The 20597-nt window shown below is 42.9% G+C and overlaps 1 protein-coding gene across 3 annotated transcripts; it reads left to right on the top strand.

Moving 5' to 3' along the window:
* The first annotated feature begins 1559 nt into the window (after positions 1–1559).
* On the top strand, positions 1560–19317 carry LOC120025130 (src substrate cortactin-like). 3 transcript variants are annotated; one of them, XM_038969571.1, is made up of 15 exons: positions 1560–1671; positions 3281–3364; positions 3628–3701; positions 3959–4088; positions 4727–4837; positions 5177–5231; positions 5963–6073; positions 10839–10949; positions 12308–12418; positions 15170–15225; positions 15317–15386; positions 15517–15788; positions 16184–16334; positions 17136–17204; positions 17398–19317. In XM_038969571.1, the coding sequence occupies exons 2-15, from the start codon at positions 3281–3283 to the stop codon at positions 17532–17534; spliced, it is 1542 nt and encodes a 513-aa protein (XP_038825499.1). In that variant the 5' UTR covers positions 1560–1671; the 3' UTR covers positions 17535–19317. The 3 variants fall into 3 exon arrangements, with proteins under 3 accessions (XP_038825499.1, XP_038825498.1, XP_038825500.1); XM_038969570.1 differs by having other exon boundaries at positions 1615–1730; XM_038969572.1 differs by lacking the exon at positions 5963–6073 and having other exon boundaries at positions 1615–1730.
* Positions 19318–20597: the final 1280 nt, after the last annotated feature.

Genomic DNA, 20597 nt, shown 5'->3' with positions numbered 1-20597 from the left:
TTCTCTGACATTGAAACTAAGGAATCATATCTGTACATTTCCAGGTCAAACATTCTCAAATCTCAATAGCACTGATAGGCTTTCACTTCTTCGACCCTCTTTCCTACTGATCAACCATTTTGGCATCAATCCCTCTTCCTCCCTTCACATTTTCTTTAATATCATCCAGGGACATAGATATAGGGACCCCAGTGATGACTCCCCTCAATCTAGCATAAGCACCAGGGACATGGCTTTTAATCTTCTTCCCATTAAGCTTTACATATTCAGAATCTTCTCTTGCTGAGCCTGGCTACCTCACAATATGAACAGCCTACCATTTGCAATGAACCGAACTAGTTTGACTTCACCGACCTCTTTCTCTATGGCATTAGTTAGTTGGATAGGGTGTAAATGAGGCCCTGTGGTGTCATCAAACACCATCACCACTTTCCACTCCAAAACAGTATTACTCTTGCTTCCTACCTTGGCCCTCTTTATGCTTTCTTCACTAGACACGCCACTGCTTTCTGTATCGTGATCTCTCTTCTTCCTCTGTCTTTCCACGACCGACCATTTCGGTCCTTGACCCTCATCCTCCCGCTCCATACCATTAGAACTGACACACGTATTGTTCGCATTCGAGGACAGCTGTTGCTTCCACCAACTTTTTCTCAATTTCCTCCATTTCATCAGCGCTACTCGCCGCCATTTCCGTCTCTCCCCTCTACCTTTGACGTTGACCGTCTCCACACTCCTCCCTACTAACTCAATACGCCCACTTCCACCATCTCCCCGGAGGCATGTTTTCCCTTTGTGTGATCTCAACTGTGAAGATGCAGAGCATGGATTGTGACAATTGCATAAAATGTACCGTACAGCAACGCGATGATGCGAGCAGTGTGCAGTGTGCACGTGGCGTTACTCCCCAACCCTGCTGAGTGCTTATGGTTATTGTGAATGAGGCTTCAGGGATTTTACAGCAGAGGCACTACAAGGAATCCTTTGATTGAATGCTCCGTCCTCACATGTCCCTGAGCTTGTGTAGGGATGTGATTAGAACTGTGACTGAAGGAGTGGGATGGTTTTGGATTGATATACATCTTCTTCTTTTTTTATGTCACCCCCCCTCTAGTGGCCAAAAGGCTGTATTATCATGGGCAGCGCAATTGAGGGCTTCCACCATTTTAAAGTAGTCAACTGGGTGGGACTTCTAACTTCATTGGCGGACCCTCCTGGTCATCAGGAGGGTTCAGCCAACCATCAAGAAGAAAATTGACTACTTCAAAATGGAGATTGCCTCAATGACACTGCCCGTGCAACTATAATGGTACAGATACTAGTGCCACATTCGAAACAACTGGGACGTCGGAGAAAGAGTTTAAATCATGATGTCAGTGATTTTCAGGTCTGAACTCTTGAACGAGGGCTGAGTTTCCGATTTGGAATTCCCGAGTTGGATAACCGTTCAAATCAATATTTTTCCTGTCGGAGCTCGTTCCCAGTTGTATTGGACGCAATGAAGTCGTAGATTTCTGAGTTCCGAGTTGTTTTGAACGTGGCAAAAGATGAGTCCTCTGTCTACCTCTATGAGAACTGCGTCGCTCCCCAAGCAGGAAGTGGGATATTGGGAGAGCCGGAAGAGAGCGGGCCAAAAGGAATGTTCCATCACACCCCGACGACTGTCAAGAGGTGCATTATTTTTCACATCTCAAATATATATTTTTGACTGCAGGAAATTTTCATAAAAAGTAAGTAATTTAGATTAACATGAAAGTATCTCTTAACTACTACGCGCTCGCAGGATGGAATGCAGGCTGAATTGAAAAACCAGTCCGAGCTCGACCAGTGCCAAAATAATTTTCGACAAGCAGAGCTAGTAACTGGAACAGGAAATAATATTAACTTACTATGAACCTCTTCATGTTTAGTAGCTACAAATCTAGCTAAGCTTGTTCTTTATGTCTGTCATTGTCTAATAGAAATAGCATTCTCTGTACCGTCTTTTCTGATTCCACTGTTAAATCACTGCAAATTAAAATGTGTCACAAGGTTTGATAAAGATCAGCAATCAAGAAAATGCTAATAATGTAGCTACTTTACAAGCTACTTATGTCAATGTTATTTGTTTAATCTCTCGCAAGTGTACTTGACAAGGCAGCACATTTGAATGACTATTGTTGCTACAGTGGTCCAGTCGACCAGTCCAGCTAAGAAACGCAGAAATACTATAAATACACAGCTGCCTGGATTTTTTTTTCTAGCTGACGTTAGCTAATTAAGCCAATTGTCTTGCATTTGTATTATGGACGTAGCTTTTCTAACGAAACACTCAATCTACGTGTGTGGTGGTGCTGGAAGCCTTCAATACTATGACTACTCATCGTCAATGCGCAATACAATAAGTGACTTTTGTGGTTAACTTGGAATCGCTAGAATAGTTTAGCTGACAACACTGAAACAATGCGCCCGTTTCAATAGGGCCGAAGTCGTGAATAGTTTTGATGCTGGATGGCCAGATCGCGAACAAGAAACTGCCGTGTGGGGAATCGTAAGTGGCTCGTTTCAACTAGTTTAATCTTGTCCTGGACTTGATACCATGGCTTGTTTTGACTGATTTCACGTCAATAATATGGCAAAAAAATCGCTAGATAGCTAGCCAACAACTGTAACGATATATTTGAGAAACAAGTGTTCAATGTGCAAATGTATGTATGTTTTCAATAAACATTGGAGACGAAATATTGTTTACATGTTGTCAACATTTTAAGCCAACCCCATCTGTTTTGCCCCATAGTTGCGCACACGTCGGTTTTGTAGCTAAACAACCAACCCGTCTATGGCCGCACCTCTTTTTATTATTTTATACGTTTTTTAAGGGGCTTTACTACACATGGGGTGTGGTATGTATGTCACAACTGCGCCAGACGGAAGACCATTTTGTTGTTACAGAGAGAGAGTCCCATGTTGTAACAGGGTGCATCCTCCCTCCTTTTCCCCATCTCGGAATGAATGGAGCCACGTCGCGTACTACCCGCTCATTGAACACAGATGCCAGCCTTGTGCAGAGTTTGGTCTTAGTTAAAAGTGGCACTTCTTGCTGAGACTTGGATGATGGCCAAAGGCAGCCTAAAAAAAATATACAAATACACCACAATACCCCCATCCCAGGTTTTGAAAGACTTCATACTGGTTATTCAGTTGTCTGCTAATGTTTAATGACATTCGGATGGGGTTTTTAGGTCCTATAAAAATCATAGGAAGATGCATGTTTGAACATTGATATGCCAATTCTCCCCAGATGTGGAAGGCAGCAGCAGGTCAGTCCGTCACCGTGGCGGTGGATGATGGAGGTGATGACTGGGAGACAGACCCAGACTTTGAGGTGAGTCGACCACGGTAATGAAGTCCCACTTCGGTTTTAGTCCAGAGCAATGGCTGTTTTCCCCCTGTTTTTTGCTGTTTTGTCTTATTAACACCTCACCATATCCTCTCCTCCCTCCTTATCCCATGTCCACTAACTCTTTTTCTTTCACTACTCCTCCTCTTCTTCTCTCTCTTCCTTTGCCTCCCCGCTTTCCCCATTTATATCTTCCTCTTTCCTCTCCTTCCCGCTGACCACCTTGCTCCTTGTTTCCGTGCTAACAGAATGACGTTTCGGAGAAGGAACAGCGGTGGGGGGCCAAGACGGTGGAAGGCTCCGGTCACCAGGAACACATTAAGTAAGTACCGCTGCTTCGTCATACTTGTCATCAACAACAGTTCATCGTCATCGGCGTCACTACATTTCAAACAAGATCATTTCAATGTCATTGTAGTCTACCTGTCGACGATGTTACATCTTTAATCGTTTCATTATTCGGCTAACTTTTTATTTTTTACCTGTCATCAGGTTTTTGAGGATGGCCAGTGAAGCTCAGTCATTCTTACCCCATTATTTCTCTCCCTCCCAATTTTTTCCCGCCTACCCCCTCTCCAGTATCCACAAGCTGCGTGAGAACGTGTCATCGGAGCACAGTGACCTGAGGCAGAAGGAGCAGGCCACCATGCCCAAGGCCTCGGATGGCTATGGGGGCAAGTTTGGGGTGCAGCAGGACCGCATGGACAAAGTGAGTGGTGACCATAGTAATAGAATTACTGGAATGGGAAATGCCCCTCAGACCACAGCAATTTGATTATATTTTATTTTGGTGACCAAATCTGTAGAAAAGCTGATTATCCAATGATTCAAAGCCCAGGACCAACAGCTGATCGCTATAACAACAGTCTCCAGAGGGAGCGCAGGAACATTATTTTGGAATGGAATTAGTTTAACCTCATCTGATTGGCATAAATTGCCAATTGCATTTCAGTCTTCTACTGATATGTTTACTTTTACACATGCGCACACAGGACTGTTGCCGTGCGTTGACTGTGATTTGTGGCAAAAGCAGCTGAGCTCATCATTGCTGTTTGAGTTGTGTTATCCACAATGCTCTAGGCCTCTCTCTTTCTCTTTCTTTGTGTGTGTGAGAACAGGGTGTGACGGTGAGCAGGCAGGGGGCCATTTTATACCCCCCCTCACTCTGCCTGCACACTGCTCAGTGTGTTGTGAATATTATGACTCAGCACTGTTTACCCCACTCTGTGTGTGTGACTCGGCGGTCAACACCTGATCAAACCACTGCATACTCAGCAGTCAGCCTCACACTGTTTGCATTTATTCACCTCTCTCTTTCTCTTATCCCCCCCCCCCCTCCTCCTCCAGTCTGCGGTGGGCCATGAGTACCAGAGTAAGCTGTCCAAGCACTGCTCTCAGACAGACACATCCAAAGGCTTCGGGGGGAAGTTTGGAGTGCAGGGCGACCGCGTCGACAAGGTACGCTAATCACGGTCACATTGGGCTCTATGGTCAGGTCACATGGTCAGGAAAAACCACACAGAGATTTTAGGTCTTGACATCAATATATGATGTGGCATTTTGGGACAGATCTCCCTTGTAAGATATAGTTTTTGAGGGACCCAATAGGAATACCTAATTATAGGATGAATGAAAAGAATAGAATTTGAGTAAGTGCCCATCTCTCAAGTTATGTCATTTAGATGAGAATACTTGAGTAGCATGAAAAGATACTGGATGATGGTGCTGAGAAATGCTGCGTTCTCCTTTGGCTGGTGACTTTTGTTAACTTCAACATGGAGATCTCTCCCTTTTCAGTCCGCTGTCGGGTTTGACTATGCCGGGAAGACTGAGAAACACGCATCGCAGAAAGGTGATTTTTACACGGTCTGTTAACACAGGCAAACGACACAAGTTGAACAGTTCAATGTTTTGTAACTCTGGGTAGAAGTTGCACAATTTAGCTCTGATCTAAGATCAGCTCACTATCCTTAGTCCCCACAAATCCTAACTGTATCCATCAGGCGGTAAAAGGCCAAACTGACCTGAGCCTTCTGAATACACACTCGTTGTTTAGACACTTCACATAGGTCAGAACTGTCTGCTCTGTAGACCATCTGGATGTCATCGTATCTGGCCCAGTCAGACCTTTATGGTATTAGGATGGGTGTGAGTGGCATCCGATGCTGTGTGAGTGAGTATGCTCCTGGCTTTAAGCTTTCAGTGCTCCCTGACTCCAGCTGCACTCCTGTGATTCCATGCTGTGACCACCATTGTTCCTCACCCCCATCTAGTTGTTAGCTCTATGTGCCCAATCCTAAATGAACCCCTAGCTCCTAAGGCACTTAAACTAAAATGACTACATTAAGCAAGATAACAACAGCTCCAACTTGCCCTCTGACAAGCTAGGTGGACATTTACCCATATTGCTCACACCTATACTATTAAACAGCCAATCTGAATTTTACCCCAGACCTACTGTACATGAAGTGCCTAGATGGTATGGGCTAGGGGTTGATTCTTTTTTTTTTGGTTGAGTATTCATCACTGCAGCCACCATTCCCTGCTTCATTCTTGACCCCCTCCCCCTGCTTTGATGTGCAGACTACTCCACAGGGTTTGGGGGGAAATATGGGGTGCAGGCAGACCGCGTGGACAAGACTGCAATGGGCTTTGAATACCAGGGCAAAACGGAGAAACACGACTCCCAGAAAGGTTTGTGTAGCGAGTAATACACACACATAATTTGTACATGGACCCACACATACATTCGTGCACACATACATTAGTGGGGGAAAATATGGCGAAAGTTAAGTCCCAGAAAGGTTTGTGTAGCATAACATGAGTACACAGTCGTGTGTGGTATATAGTACCAAACGTTTGGACACCTACTCATTCAAGGGTTTTTCTTTATTTTTACTCTTTTCTACATTGTAGAACAATAGTGAAGACATCAAAACTATGAAATAACACATATGGAATCATGTAGTAACCAAAAAAGTGTTAAACAAATCAGAATATATTTGAGATTCTTCAAAGTAGCTACCCTTTTCATCCCAAACCATCTCAATTGGGTTGAGGTCGGATGATTGTGGAGGACACGTCATCTGATGCAGCACTCCACTCGCCTTCTTGGTGAAATAGCCATTACACAGCCTGGAGATGTGTTGGGTCATTGTCCTGTTGAAAAACAAATGATAGTCTCACTAAGAATTTTCATAGACGCTTGCTAAAAACTTTAATGAGCAGGCCTTCCTTCATGACCTGGCCTCTGTAAATTGGTATAGAATTAGCTTGATCCCCTCTGATGAAGTTTGGACCTTCTTTTTTGATATCTTTAGGGATATTGTTAACAAACACACCCCCATAAAGAAAATGAGAATTAAAAACCGGTTCAGGTCCTGGTTCGACCATGATCTTGCAGTTACACTACCTCAAGAATTGCATTTGGCTAAAGGCTCGGCACACGCATACTCAGGCTGATTGGCTCTCGTTCAGGTAAATTAGAAATAAGTGCACTCAGGCTATCCGGAAGGCCAAAGTTAGTTACTTTAAGAAGCAGTTCTCTCTCTGTGGGTCTAACCCCAAGAAGTTCTGGAAAATGGTTAAAGACCTGGAGAATAAACCCTCGCAGCTGCCCATGCCCCTTAAAGTTTATGATGTGGTTGTTACTGACAAGAAGCACATGGCTGAGCTCTTTAATCACCTCTTCATTTAGTCAGGATTCCTATTTGACTCAGCCATGCCTCCTTACCCGTCCAACATTTCCTAATCTCCCACCCCTTCTAATGCGACTAGCCCCGATGCACCTCCCTCTTTTTCCCCTGCCTCGCTACAAAGTTTCTAAAGGAGCTCCTTAAACTTGACCCCCAAAAAAACATCTGGGGCAGATGGTTTAGACCCTTTCTTCTTTAAGTTTTCTGCCCTTAGACTTGGCAATTATATCTCTGACCTTTTAAACCTGTCTATCCTCACTGGGGAGGTTCCCATTGCTTGGAAGGCAGCCACGGTTCGTCCTTTATTTAAAAGGGGAGATCAAGCTGATCCAAACTGTTATAGGCCTATTTCTATTTTTCCCTGTTTCAAAAGTGTTGTAAAAACTTGTCAATAATCAACTGACTGGCTTTCTTGATGTCTGTAGTATTCTCTCTGGTATGCAATCTGGTTTCCGCTTCGGTTATGGATGTGTCACTGTGACCTTAAAATGTCCTCAATGATGTCACCATTGCCCTTGATTCTAAGCAATGTTGCGCTGCTATTTTACTTGACTTGGCCAAAGCTTTTGATACGGTAGACCATTCCATTCTTGTGGGCTGGCTAAGGAGTATTGGTGTCTCTGAGGGGCTTTGGCCTGGTTTGCTAACTACGTCTCTCAAGGAGTGCAGTGTATGAAGTCAGAACACCTATCTCAGCCACTGCCGGTCACCAAGGGTGTACCCCAAGGCTCAATCCTAGGCCCCACACTCTTCTCAATTTACATCAACAACATAGCTCCGGGAGTAGGAAGCTCTATCATCCATTTATATGCAGATGATAGTCTTATACTCAACTGGCCCCTCCCTGGCTTTTGTGTTAAATGCTCTACAACAAAGCTTTCTTAGTGTCCAACAAGCTTTCTCTGCCCTTAAACTTGTTCTGAACACCTCCAAAACAAAGATCATGTGGTTTGGTATGACGAAAGGCCCTCTCCCCACAGGTGTGATTACTACCTCTGAGGGTTTAGAGCTTTAGGTTGTCACCTCATACAAGTACTTGGGAGTATGGCTAGACAGTACACTGTCCTTCTCTCAGCACATATCAAACCTGCAGGCTAAAGTTACATCTAGACTTGGTTTCCTCTATTGCAGTGGTTCCCAAACTTTTTATAGTCCCGTACCCCTTCAAACATTCAACCTCCAGCTGCGTACCCCCTCTAGCATCAGGGTCAGCGCACTCTCAAATGTTGTTTTTTGCCATCATTGTAAACCTGCCCTTTGACAGCTCTTTGGTCTTGGCAATAGTGGAGTTTGGAGTGTGACTGTTTGAGGTTGTGGACCGGTGTCTTTTATACTGATAACAAGTTCAAACAGGTGCCATTCATACAGGTAACGAGTGGAGGACAGAGGAGCCTCTTAAAGAAGAAGTTACAGGTCTGTGAGTGCCAGAAATCTTGCTTGTTTGTAGGTGACAAAATACTTATTTTCCACCATAATTTGCAAATAAATAAATTAAAAATCTTACAATGTGATTTTCTGGATTTTTTTTCTCATTTTGTCTGTCATAGTTGAAGTGTACCTATGATGAAAATTACAGGCCTCTCTCATATTTTTAAGTGGGAGAACTTGCACAATTGGTGGCTGACTAAATACTTTTTTGCCCCACTGTATATCACCCGTTCTGCCAGTCACATTCTGTTAAAGGTCCCCAAAGCGCACACATCCTTGGGTCACTTGTCTTTTCAGTTCGCTGCAGCTAGCGACAGGAACGAGCTGCAACAAACACTCTAACTAGACAGTTTTATCTCAATCTCTTCATTCAAAGACTCAATCATGGACAATCTTACTGACAGTTGTGGCTGCTTTGCATGGTGTACTGTGGCTGCTTTGCATGGTATACTGTTGTCTCTACCTTCTTGCCCTTTGTGCTGTTGTCTGTGCCCAACTGTGTTTGTACCCTGTTTTGTGCTGCTGCCATTTTGTGTTGCTACCATGCTGTGTTGTCATCTTAGGTCTCTCTTCATGTAGTGTTGTCTGTCTTGTCGTGATGTGTGTGTTTCGTCCCATATTTTTACTTTTAATACGTTTATTTGTAATCCCAGCCAACATCCCCCGCAGGAGGCCATTTGTCTTTTGGTTGGCCGTCATTGTAATTAAGAATTTGTTCTTACCTAACTTGCATAGTTAAATATAAAATAAAGCGCAAACCAGATGAGATGATGTATTGCTGTGGTAGCCATGCTGGTTAAGTGTGCCTTGAATTCTAAATAAATCACTGACAGTCACCAGCAAAGCACCATCATACCTCCTCCTCCATGCTTAACTGTGGGAACCATACATGCAGAGATCATCCGTTCACTTACACTGCGTCTTCCAAAGACGTGGTTGTTGGAACCAAAATTGAACTTTGAAGTATTTATTTGGGTTGCAATTTCTGAGGCTGGTAACTTTAATGAACTTATTCTCTGCAGCAGTGGTAACTCTGTATCTTCCTTTCCTCTGGCAGTCCTCATGAGAGCCAGTTTCATCATAGCGCTTGATGGGTTTTTGCAATTGCACTTGAAGAAACATTCAAAGTTCTTGACATTTTCCGCATTGACTGACCTTCATGTCTTAAAGTAATGATGGACTGTCGTTTCTCTTTGTTTATTTGAGCGGTTCTTGCCATAATATGGTCTTTTACCAAATAGAGATGTATACTACCTCTACCTTGTCACAACACAATTGATTGGCTCAAACACATTAAGAAGGAAAGAAATTCCAGAAATTCACTTAACAAGGCACCCCTGTTAATTGAAATGCATTCCCGGTGACTAGCTCATGAAGCTGGTTGAGGGAATGCCAAGGGTGTGCAAAGCTGTCAAGGCAAAGGGTGGCTACTTTGAAGAATCTCAAATATAAGATCAATCAAAAATATAACACTTTTTGGGGTTACTACATGAATCCATATGTGGTATTTCATAGTTTTGATGTCTTCACTAATATTCTACAATGTAGAAAATAGTAAAAATTAAGAAAACCCCTTGAATGAGCAAGTGTCCACACTTTTGACTGGTATGGTACATTTAATCAGAAATTACTTTGTCAAGCAACAAAATAACTAGGACTTTACAGTGATGGTGAAACTTGGATAAACAATGTATTGTGGGTTGAAATCTTCATAGAAGTGACACAGGGTTGACGGAACATCAAAATGCTGATTTTGGCACTTTAGCAAGTCTTCATTCATATAAACAAATGTATTAATTGAATTGTCCATGTGGTCTATTTTAAAGGGCACTTCATTTAATATAACAGCCTTTTTAAAATTCATTATTTGTGCACAATTTCTACTTTAAAATATCAAAGGGCACTCATTTTGTGGAACAACCCTACAGGATGTGCAGGTTTGACTGGTTTCCTGGACAGTTCTGACACACCTAATTAGGCTTATTACGGTTTTGATGTTTTAGTGCTGGGCTGTAACAAATACCTGCACATCCTGTAGCTCTCCACAACCAGGGTTGAAGTCCACCGGTTTGCAGTTTTCTTGTCAAATCCAGTGCTTTGTTGTGCTTTAGCTTGATCGGCTGCTGTGCAGTTCCTGTTTTAACTTGGTTTTTGGGCTGTGTGTCAGTGACTAACACTTGCCTGTGTATATATAATGTAGAATGTGTATCCAGATGGTACCTTGACTGAACTCTGAATTCTTTGCCTTGGGGGCAAGCCCAACCTATTATTTTTTTCTTCTTCCTATGATTAACTATATCTGCTATTTTCCCAACCACTTTCCCGGGTATCACCAGATTACACCAAAGGTTTTGGTGGGAAGTTCGGAGTGGAGACGGACAAGGTGGACAAGAGCGCCTTGGGCTTTGAGTACCAGGGCAAAACCGAGAAGCACGAGTCTCAGAAAGGTGTGTGTCCCTTTTGTCACGCACACACTAGGCTTGGGCGGTATCCATAGTGTCATACCGTGATACCGACCTTGTGTGCAATACTGGGTTATTCAGTAATACCGGCACTGAACACAAGGGGCCCTGTTTTCAAACCCCACTGATACTCTAATCCGAAAGGTTAGAAATGCTAACAAGTAAATGTAAAATCTCATAGCGAATGCTAACAATCGCGTTGCGGACGTTGTATACAGTCTCTGAACTAAACTATACAAGTAACTAAATAATGCTACTCACAGTTTGCTGTTCGCCTAAAGCAAATATTAGACGGCAAGGCTCTTGATCCAGGAGGTGATTCTCTGGTGTTACCAAGCAACTGCTTGATTTTGGAGGAAGCTAAACAGTTAGCTAGATGGCTAACTAGCTACTAAATTAGCACATTAAATGCACAACCACAGAGCATTTAGCACATTTTAGACAGTTAACTTTAATAGGTATAAGATATCTAGCTGGCAAACATTTAGTTATGAATTCGATCACCTGGCGCATTCTGCACAACAGTGAGTGACTCAAGGCTCTGGTCTCGTTCTGTGCTTGTAAACAAACACCACGTGACTGGGGACTATTGGTAAGCTTCATAATGAAAAATTATGTGACGGGTGAAATTAAGAACTCGATCTTTCTCCTAACATATTGCACAAGTTGACTGCAGGCATTTAGTTAAAAAGTAGGTTCAAATATTTATTAAAACACAGAAATCGATTCAATGGTATTGACGTTATTGAAAACCATCCCGTGGATTTGTCCAAATAACCCGGTATACGGTGTGTATGGTGTACCGCCCAAGCCTTATGCACACACACATACACACTTGTTTTTCTATTGTGCCTGTGTAACAAGTGGGAAGAGGCGAGACAGTGTGGGGCCATCGATATCTCCAGAGTGTGTACTACACCTCCCTCAGCTCTAATCAGACTTTTCTCTCTCCTACAGTGCCCCAAATATCCTACTAGCTAAATAGTTCTGCTTGTAGGATCTTGTTTTCAAACTCTCCCGAAGGCCTGAAAACATGTTGCCTTATCATTAGCTTTCCCTCCCTGATTACGCAATCTCAGGCTGAAGGTATCAGAGAGCGGGAAAGGTGACCTTCCATTTTTACCCATACTGCACCAAGGCAGTGTTTACAGCCCTGGTGTTGGTCACACAATGGTTGAGATGGTGGCTCGGACACGTGTCCCAGAGGGTCTACACGGTAGCTATTTTTGTAGTACAGAATTATCAAATATGTTATCCGGTAATGTACTGTATTCGTTATCAAATTTGGGCCTACCTACATTGTACTTTAGTATCCATTCTGATATTCTCTGTGCCCTTCACAGATTACGTGAAGGGCTTTGGTGGCAAGTTTGGTGTGCAGACGGACAGACAGGACAAGTCGGCCCTGGGATGGGACCACCAGGAGAAACTGCAGCTCCACGAGTCACAGAAAGGTACCGGTGGTTTGACCTGTTTTTTACATGTGTTTTATTCCACCTAACACCTATCCTTAGTAGCAGGAAAACGCACCCAAGAAATGTGTTCACACACACTTTTTACTGATGTGGTCATTATGTGGTTTTACTATTGAGTTAATGAGGTTAAAGTACTTCCTTTGTCCGGTGGCGTGGCATCTGCCACAGGCTCATAATAGAGGAAGTGAGAACAGATAGAGCAAGACAGACTGAGGACTGATCAGTCTAGCGCTCAGGCTGGATTTACTGGATGTGTATAGCACCTTGGTTATCTTGGTTTAAGTTGTTGACAGTTTTTCATTTGTGTGTGCTTTTTATATACTGTAAGGCAGGATTGGCGTGTGTTTGGTCTGAGTGCAGCTGACCTGTGTACTTGTTTATATCTGCATGTAAATGTCTGCTTCGGCCTATATATACACTGTTGGTGCATGTTTGTGTGTGTTGTTTCAGACTATAAGTGTGGGTTCGGAGGGCGGTTTGGGGTAGAGGTGGAGTAGCAAGACCAGTGTGCCCTGGGTTATGAGCACAAGGAGAGGCTAGCCAAGCACAGCATACACTGTCCTTCCTTTTCGTTCCAAAGTTTATTCTCCTCATGCCCCAGCACTGTTTTGGAATGTCTAAAGCGCCTTTGCCCTTTACCAGTCCTAGTCCCCCTTCAAAACGCCAACTCCTACAGTACAAACCTACCTCAAGGGTCGGACGATATTGACAAAATAGAAATTCATCACCAATAGCAAGTGTGTGTGTGTCACAGTCAAAAGTTTGGACACCCACTCATTTCAGGGTTTTTCTGTATTTTTTTACTATTTTCTACATTGTAGAATAATATTAAAAACTAACTATTAAAGACTAACATCAAAACTATGAAATACCACATGGAATCATGTAGTAACCAAAAAAGTGTTAAACAAATCAAAATATATTTTAGATTCTTCAAAGTAGCCACCCTTTGCCTTGATGACAGCTTTGCACACTTTTGGCATTCTCTCAACCAGCTTCACCTGGATTGCTTTCCCAACAGGCTCTAAGGAGTTCCCACATATGCTTAGCACTTGTTGGCTGCTTTTCCTTCACTGCGGTCCAACTCATCCCAAATCATCTCAATTGGGTTGAGGTGATTGTGGAGGCCAGGTCATCTGATGCAGCACTCCATCACTCTCCTTTTTGGTCAAATAGCCCTTACACAGCCAAGAGGTGTGTTTTTGGTCATTGTCCTGTTGAGAAACAAATGATAGTCTCACTAAGCGCAAACCAGATGGGATGGCGTATCGCTGCAGAATGCTGTGGTAGCTATGCTAGTTTAGTGTGCCTTGAATTCTAAATAAATCAGTCTCACCAGCAAAGCACCACCACGCTTCACGGTGGGAACCACACATGCGAAGATCATCCGTTCACTTACTCTGCGTCTCACAAAGACACGGCGGGTGGTACCAAAAATCTCAAATTGGACTTATCAGACCAAAGGACAGATTTCCACCAGTCTAATGTCAATTTCTCGTGTTTCTTGGCCCAAGTAAGTCTCTCCTCTGTAGCAGAGGTAACTCTGGGTCTTCCATTCCTGTGGCGCTCCTCACATAGCGCTTGATGGTTTTTGCGACTGCATTTGAAGAATCTTTCAAAGTTCTTGAAATTTTCCGTATTGACTGACCTTCATGTCTTAAAGTAATGATGGCCTGTCGTTTCTCTTTGCTTATTTTAGCTGTTCTTGCCATAATATGGACTAATATGGTATTTTACCAAATAGGGATGTCATCTGTATACCACCCCTACCTTGTCACAACACAACTGATTGGCTCAAACACATTAAGAAGGAAAGAAATTCCACAAATTAACTTTAACAAGGCACACCTGTTAATTGAAATGCATTACAGGTGACTACCTCATGAAGCTGGTTGAGAGAATGCCAAGATTATGCAAAACTGTCAAGGCAAAGGTTAGCTATTTGAAGAATCTCAAATATATAAGAAATATTTTGATTTGTGTAACTCTGTTTTGGTTACTACATGATTTCATTAGTTTTGGTGTCTTCACTATTATTCTACAATGTAGAAAATAGTACAAATAACACAAAACCCTTGAATGAGTAGGTGTTCTAAAACTTCAGACCGGTAGTGTAGTTGGTATTACAAATGCATATAAATACATTCCTTTTGGACATTCCTATTGAATGGTAACGCAACCCTTATTCAGAAATATTAACTTAACCACACAAGTAGGCTACAATGGCTACAGATTATGGCTGACGAGAAAGGTAGTTTGAATATCTTGGAAACTGGCTAAATACTTATCAGTGCACATTTGTTTCGCGATACCAACAAATACACAAAGTATTGCCCAGCCCTACCCTTCCTCCATTGTCAGGGCGGCAGGTAGCCTAGTGGTTAGAGCGTTGGGCCAGTAACCGAAAGGTTTCTGGATCGAATCCTCAAGCTGACAAGGTAAAAATCTGTCGTTCTGCCCCTGAACAAGGCGGTTAACCCACCGTGCCCAGGTAGGCCGTCATTGTAAATAAGATTTAGTTCTTAACTGACTTGCCTAGTTAAATATAGGTGACATTTCTATTTTATCCTCTTTTCACAGGTCTTTATGCCATGAGCTTCATTCCTGTTTTACTTTAACCCTTTCTTAAATTTAAGCGATGGTTCCCTAAAAAAAACACTTTACGGGTGGACTATCACTTGAATCTGTGAATTAAAGTCATTCTAACTATTTATTCTCCGCTGTTTACAGACTACTCCCATGGGTTCGGAGGGAAGTTTGGCATCCAGAAGGACCGAATGGATAAGGTACAATGTCTCTCTATACCTAATATCTAAAGACTGGGGATTTCTCATCTGTTGTTTGTAATTACTCTCCTCCCCCTCGTTTGAATGGCAGAGTGCAGGTAACTTTGAGGATGTGGAGAAACCAAGCCCTGCCTACCAGAGGACCAAGCCTGTGGAAGCTGGTAAGTAACCACAAAACCAGTGCGCGTGTGTATGTAAATGTGCAATATGTTTGTCAAGGTCATTGCAAAATATGTTTTTGAACCACAGGTTTGATTATGATCTGCCCTCCCCTGTGTCATCCCCCCCTAGCTGGCAGCAGCACAGGCAGCATCAAGGCCCGCTTTGAGAACATCGCCAAGCAGAAGGAGGATGAGGACAAGAAGCGGGCGGAGGAGGAGAGAGCTCGCCGCCAGGCCAAGGAGAAGCAGGAGCAAGAGGAGGCGCGGCGCAAGATAGAGGAGACAGCCAAGGCCAAGCCTGCCTCCCCGTCTCCCGAGCGAAGCCTTACCATTAGCCCCACCCCTCCTGTCCAGAAAGCCGCACCTTTGCCTGTACCTGCAGCCGCCGACCCAGTTTACCAGGTGAATGACAAGCGGTTCCACCAATCACTGCACTCCCCACAAATGCCCGTTTGCTTAACATGCCTACGTGCTCATCACTTTTTTTTTGTTGCCAGTATTTAGTTTGCTGTGTAAAATATGGACGAGTACATCCTTAAATGGATGCATCAGTCCTTCTGACATTGGCGTGAACAAGGATGATCTGATTTTTATTCCAATGCCGCAGTGCTCTTCTCGCTTTTCCTTAGACCCTTGACTTTCCTTCATTCTTACTATGCTTTCTGTGATTATTTCATAGAGGAAGAAAAAGGTGAAGTCCCAAAGAATGAAAACATTAATAGTTAAGGAGGAATTTGAATTGACCCCGGGGTTAGGAGCTGTTTTCTGACTGTGTCTCCCTCGGCTGGCTGTGTCAGGACACTGGTGTGTACGAGGATCCTGCAGCAGAAGAGAATGGAGAGGAGCTGTACGAGGCGGAGCCCACCTCCCGTCCCTCTTCCGAGCAGACGTATGAGGAGCCTCCCGTCCAGGAGGCGGCGCTCTACCAGAGTCCTGACGACACAGGAGGTGAGAGAATGAGAGTGAATGAGGTGAGAGGGGAGGAGCAGGACATGCCATTTGCTGAGTCACTGTGAACCCCATTTCTAGCTTGGCTCTTTCTCATAAAAAAAATCTGTCCTATCCATTGCACTGGTCCGAAAGAACTGACCAGGTGAAAGCCAGCCTAATGAGGTTCGACCTTATTGTTTTCACCTGTCAAGTCTTTTCCAATCAGTGCAAATTAAGGAGAGAGGATGTGAAAAGGACGTTTTTAAGCGATTGAGCCATTGGGAGAATCTCAATTGGAATCTCGATTCCTTGCGTCCTCGCCTCGATTATGTGAGGGGAAGAGAGAGAACTTGGAAAACAAATGCATTAAATGACTCCCTTTCTCCAGTAGCTTGTCATCAGGCAAATTGCCTTTACAGGGGAGGAATCCCAAAATGTGTAAAGTAGTAAAAACAGGAGAGCTAGTGCCAGACATTTTATTGATTAAAATGATTGCTCAAGTATTGTTTTTAATCGTGCGCATGCGTTCATCCTACATGAAAACTACAGCTGATTCAAAGGGAGTGTGGTGGATTACAACACTTTTCCCCATAGGATATACACTTATCCTCGGCCGGAAAAGAGTATCGAGGAGAGGCGCATGCTCCTCCGTTCAGCTATTAATGAATTGACACTCATATGGCGACAATTTAGCCGTTTCCAGGTCACGAGGGAGAGGAGGATGGAGGAGTCGAGGAGAGGACCGCATTTTGCCCAATTGACTATCTCCCTTTGCGTTCCTGTGTCTTCTGTGAATGACCTGTGACCTTTTCCCTGCAGACGCCCAGACATATGAGTACGGTGAGGACTTGGGGGTAACGGCAGTAGCCCTGTATGACTACCAAGCAGGTGAGTGGAGCCAAGCCCTCTATAATCTATACTGTAATCATCACATCGATCAAAAATCTCATTTTTAAGATCAAGATCTCCTCATGATTACCCCCAAAATACATTCATGATATACACAGACCCTTTTGACATTGTTTATAATATGAGGGCAACGGAATGCAAAGTCAACTGCTCTGGAATGTTTGCCTTCCAGCTGGTGATGACGAGATCTCCTTCGACCCTGATGACATCATCACTAACATTGAGACTATTGACGAGGGCTGGTGGAGGGGCGTGTGCCGGGGTGCCTACGGCCTCTTCCCAGCCAATTACGTTGAGCTTCGGCAATGAGGCCCGCCCACCACACCAAACAGTCTCTCTCCCCATCCCTCCATCTCTTCTAAATCCACTCTTGCGCTCTGTCATTTTGTTGATCACGGCGCTTCTTTCAAGTGTGCTCGACATTCTCAGGTCTTTCAGCTGTCCCGGTCCTCCTTCCTTTCTCTCGCTCCTCTCCTTGGGAAGAGGCTTCAGGCTGATACAGGACTAAAAGAAGAATCACGGACAACACTCGCCCTGGCTCGGCTACGCAGTAGAGCGAGATCAAGCGAGTAAGCGGGCGAGCCCTACTATGACAGAAAGGCCTTTTTTTATTGTAAAGCAAGTCATCAGAAAAACACTACTCCCATTATAATATCTAGTTATATTCTTAGTTCTATAACATGCCAGGCACTCTTGCTGCTTTGCCCCACTAGCACCTGTTAGTTAATTTACTTTAAGTTGAAATGTTCCCTCTTTGACATGTATTCAAACTTCCAAGGTATCGATTGAGACCTGGCGGCCACATTATCACGCACAGTATAGGTATTACGATCACCAAAGATCGAGATCACAGAGGTAACGTAGAAATGAACCCCAGGTTTTATGTGCATATCGTGATGTCGGGGGTTCTCTTTTTACGAAGATATGAAGTAGCTTTTAGAACAAGTTTGGAACTAGTGTGACGTCAAACACAACTGGGCATTTTTATTATGTTTTGATTAAATACATTCCACTTCCAGAAGTTGTTTGAGTTGATTGGGGAACTAGCACTTTGGATCCGTTTTGTAATAGTACAGACCAGTGGTGAATTGATTGGTGTGTAGCTGGTTCGGAGAGAGGTCTGACAGTGCATTGTCTGAGCTGCGATTTCTTTCTCTTTGGAACACTATTGTTTGCTTTAGTTAGCAGAGATCAGATAACGCTAAGAAACCCGAAATAGGGATGTTTTTGAGGATGTGTTATTGAAAACAGGATGTTTGCCTGGGGTCACCCACATTTTTGGTGTAAGGCCAGCATTTGCTTAATCATGGGGCCGATACGATCACCATAGATGGTGTGAATCTCTGTTGCGTCTAGTCTCCTCCTTTTCTCATTGTCACGAAAGACACCAGAAAGCATTAGAAGAAAATAAACGATGTAATTGTCTTGCTTTTTAATCACCCGCCCACAGTCCTGCGGTAGATCATGTCAGATAGGATGCTGAAATTAAATGGTGTACAGAAAGATGTTTTTATGATGCTCCGAGAAATATATTGAGTAGAGAAAGTACCAGATTTTCGAATCCGTGCCATCGCTGCAGACAAGACCGGTCTACATCGTAATAGACCGGAGTCTGTCACGTGTTCTGTCATGTCTGTTGCGTGTTCATGTACTGTATGTGGGACTTGGTATATTATTATGTCTGGGGCCACATTGACATCCTTGTCATGACCAACATGTGTACTGTTGACTGAGTGACTGCAGAGTGATATTTATTTATATATAGGGGGCTATAAGTACTAAATAATGCTGTGAAGCAATATTTGGCTATAAGGGGATTTTGACTGTGGTTGTTTCTAAAACGCAGAGTGATTATTTTAACCGATGACAATCTCACCCCAACGTCACGGCGATCTAATGCAGTAGTGTAACTTCAGTAGGTGTGTGGGGAATGGGATCTCATCAAATCAATTATTCGAGGTTTTATAATAAAAGTTACCTTTTTTATATTTGTTTATTTTTGATCTGTACTTCTACTTGCTCAAGTCACCACGTTATCTGCTTGTTCCCTTTTTGTAAGTCAATTGTTTGAATAAACAACGTATGGATAGTATTTTGGTTACTTCGATTCATCTTTACCACTACTACGTACATCCTGAAATAAACAGCTTCTGTATAACAAATCCTCATGAAGGTGCATTGCGGGCTTTAGAGGCATGGTTCCCTCAACCAGTGAAACCCTCCCACTTGCTGGCCAACACATTTTCTTGTGGAGTTTTCATTCAATAAGTACATTTATCTTAAGCCATCCCTTTAAATACAGTGTACCTTTTTTTTCTTTCTTTTTTTAACATTTCGTCCACAGACTCAATAGAATATATAGAGAGGAACGGGTTCAGAATATTAGAGGTCAATGAAAGAAAGCCATTTTGATTATATGCAGATTTGTCTCTCCCAGCACCAATTGGTAGATTTCAAAATAGTCTTCTCTTGTAGATTATTTAGTGTTAGGAAAGTATTTATGAATCATAAACAGGTTTGGAGAGCCTTTATGCATGAAAGAACAGTGGTTTGATTCTTTCTGAAAATTACCACATTCAGTTCTTTCACCCATGGTAATGTTGGAGATTGGTGTACAATGGTAGTATTATGCCGTGCTTCGCCTTTTAAACTGTTACTGCTTGGTCTGCCCTCCACTCCTTAACGATTTTAATTAGCCTATATGTATTTTATTCTATATCAACTGTTACTAATGATCCTCAGCAACAAACACCCGGCCGTGACGGCGTTTACAGAGGAAGCAAATGAAGGTAAGCGAAACAATGTAATGAAATAGAATGTTAATACAGTAAATTGGCAGTTGAATATGTGTTATTGTTAACTAAAAAGACACGACTAGGTTTCAGTTTAACAATGTTTTCTCCACCGTATTACCACGGTACGTAGTTGCCATCACACTCAGACCAGGTCAATCTCCAGTGAGACTACTGTGCAGGCGTACTAATAACAGAGTGGTAGCACCGTAATAACAGAAATGTAGGGATACTTAACATGATCATAAGTTATTAGGTCTACTTACGGTTGATGGCTAATATTTCATGTGATAGAAATAGGCAGTGGTGGAAAAAGTACCCAATACTCATACTTGAGTAAAAGTAAAGATCCCTTTTTTAATAGAAAATGACTCAAGTGAAAGTCACCCAGTATAATACTACTAGAGTAAGTCTAAAATTATTTGGTTTTAAATATACTTAAGTATCAAAAGTATGAATAATAAAAAATTCCTTATATTAAACAAACCAGATGGCACAATATATTACATTTACGATTAGCCTGGGTCACACCCCAACACTTGCATAATTTACAAATTAAGCGTTTGTGTTTAGTGAGTCC

The sequence above is a fragment of the Salvelinus namaycush genome, chromosome 30 (assembly GCF_016432855.1).
Source record: "Salvelinus namaycush isolate Seneca chromosome 30, SaNama_1.0, whole genome shotgun sequence".
Classification (NCBI taxonomy): domain Eukaryota; kingdom Metazoa; phylum Chordata; class Actinopteri; order Salmoniformes; family Salmonidae; genus Salvelinus; species Salvelinus namaycush.
This window is presented reverse-complemented; position numbering and strand designations above follow the sequence as displayed.

Coding starts and splice junctions, on each gene's coding strand:
- LOC120025130 (XM_038969571.1), top strand. CDS start 3,281: ATGTGGAAGGCAGCAGCAGGTCAGTCCGTCACCGTGGCGGTGGATGAT. Junction 5,232..5,962: donor GAAACACGCATCGCAGAAAG/GTGATTTTTACA, acceptor TTTGATGTGCAG/ACTACTCCACAGGGTTTGGG. Junction 15,387..15,516: donor GACCAAGCCTGTGGAAGCTG/GTAAGTAACCAC, acceptor ATCCCCCCCTAG/CTGGCAGCAGCACAGGCAGC.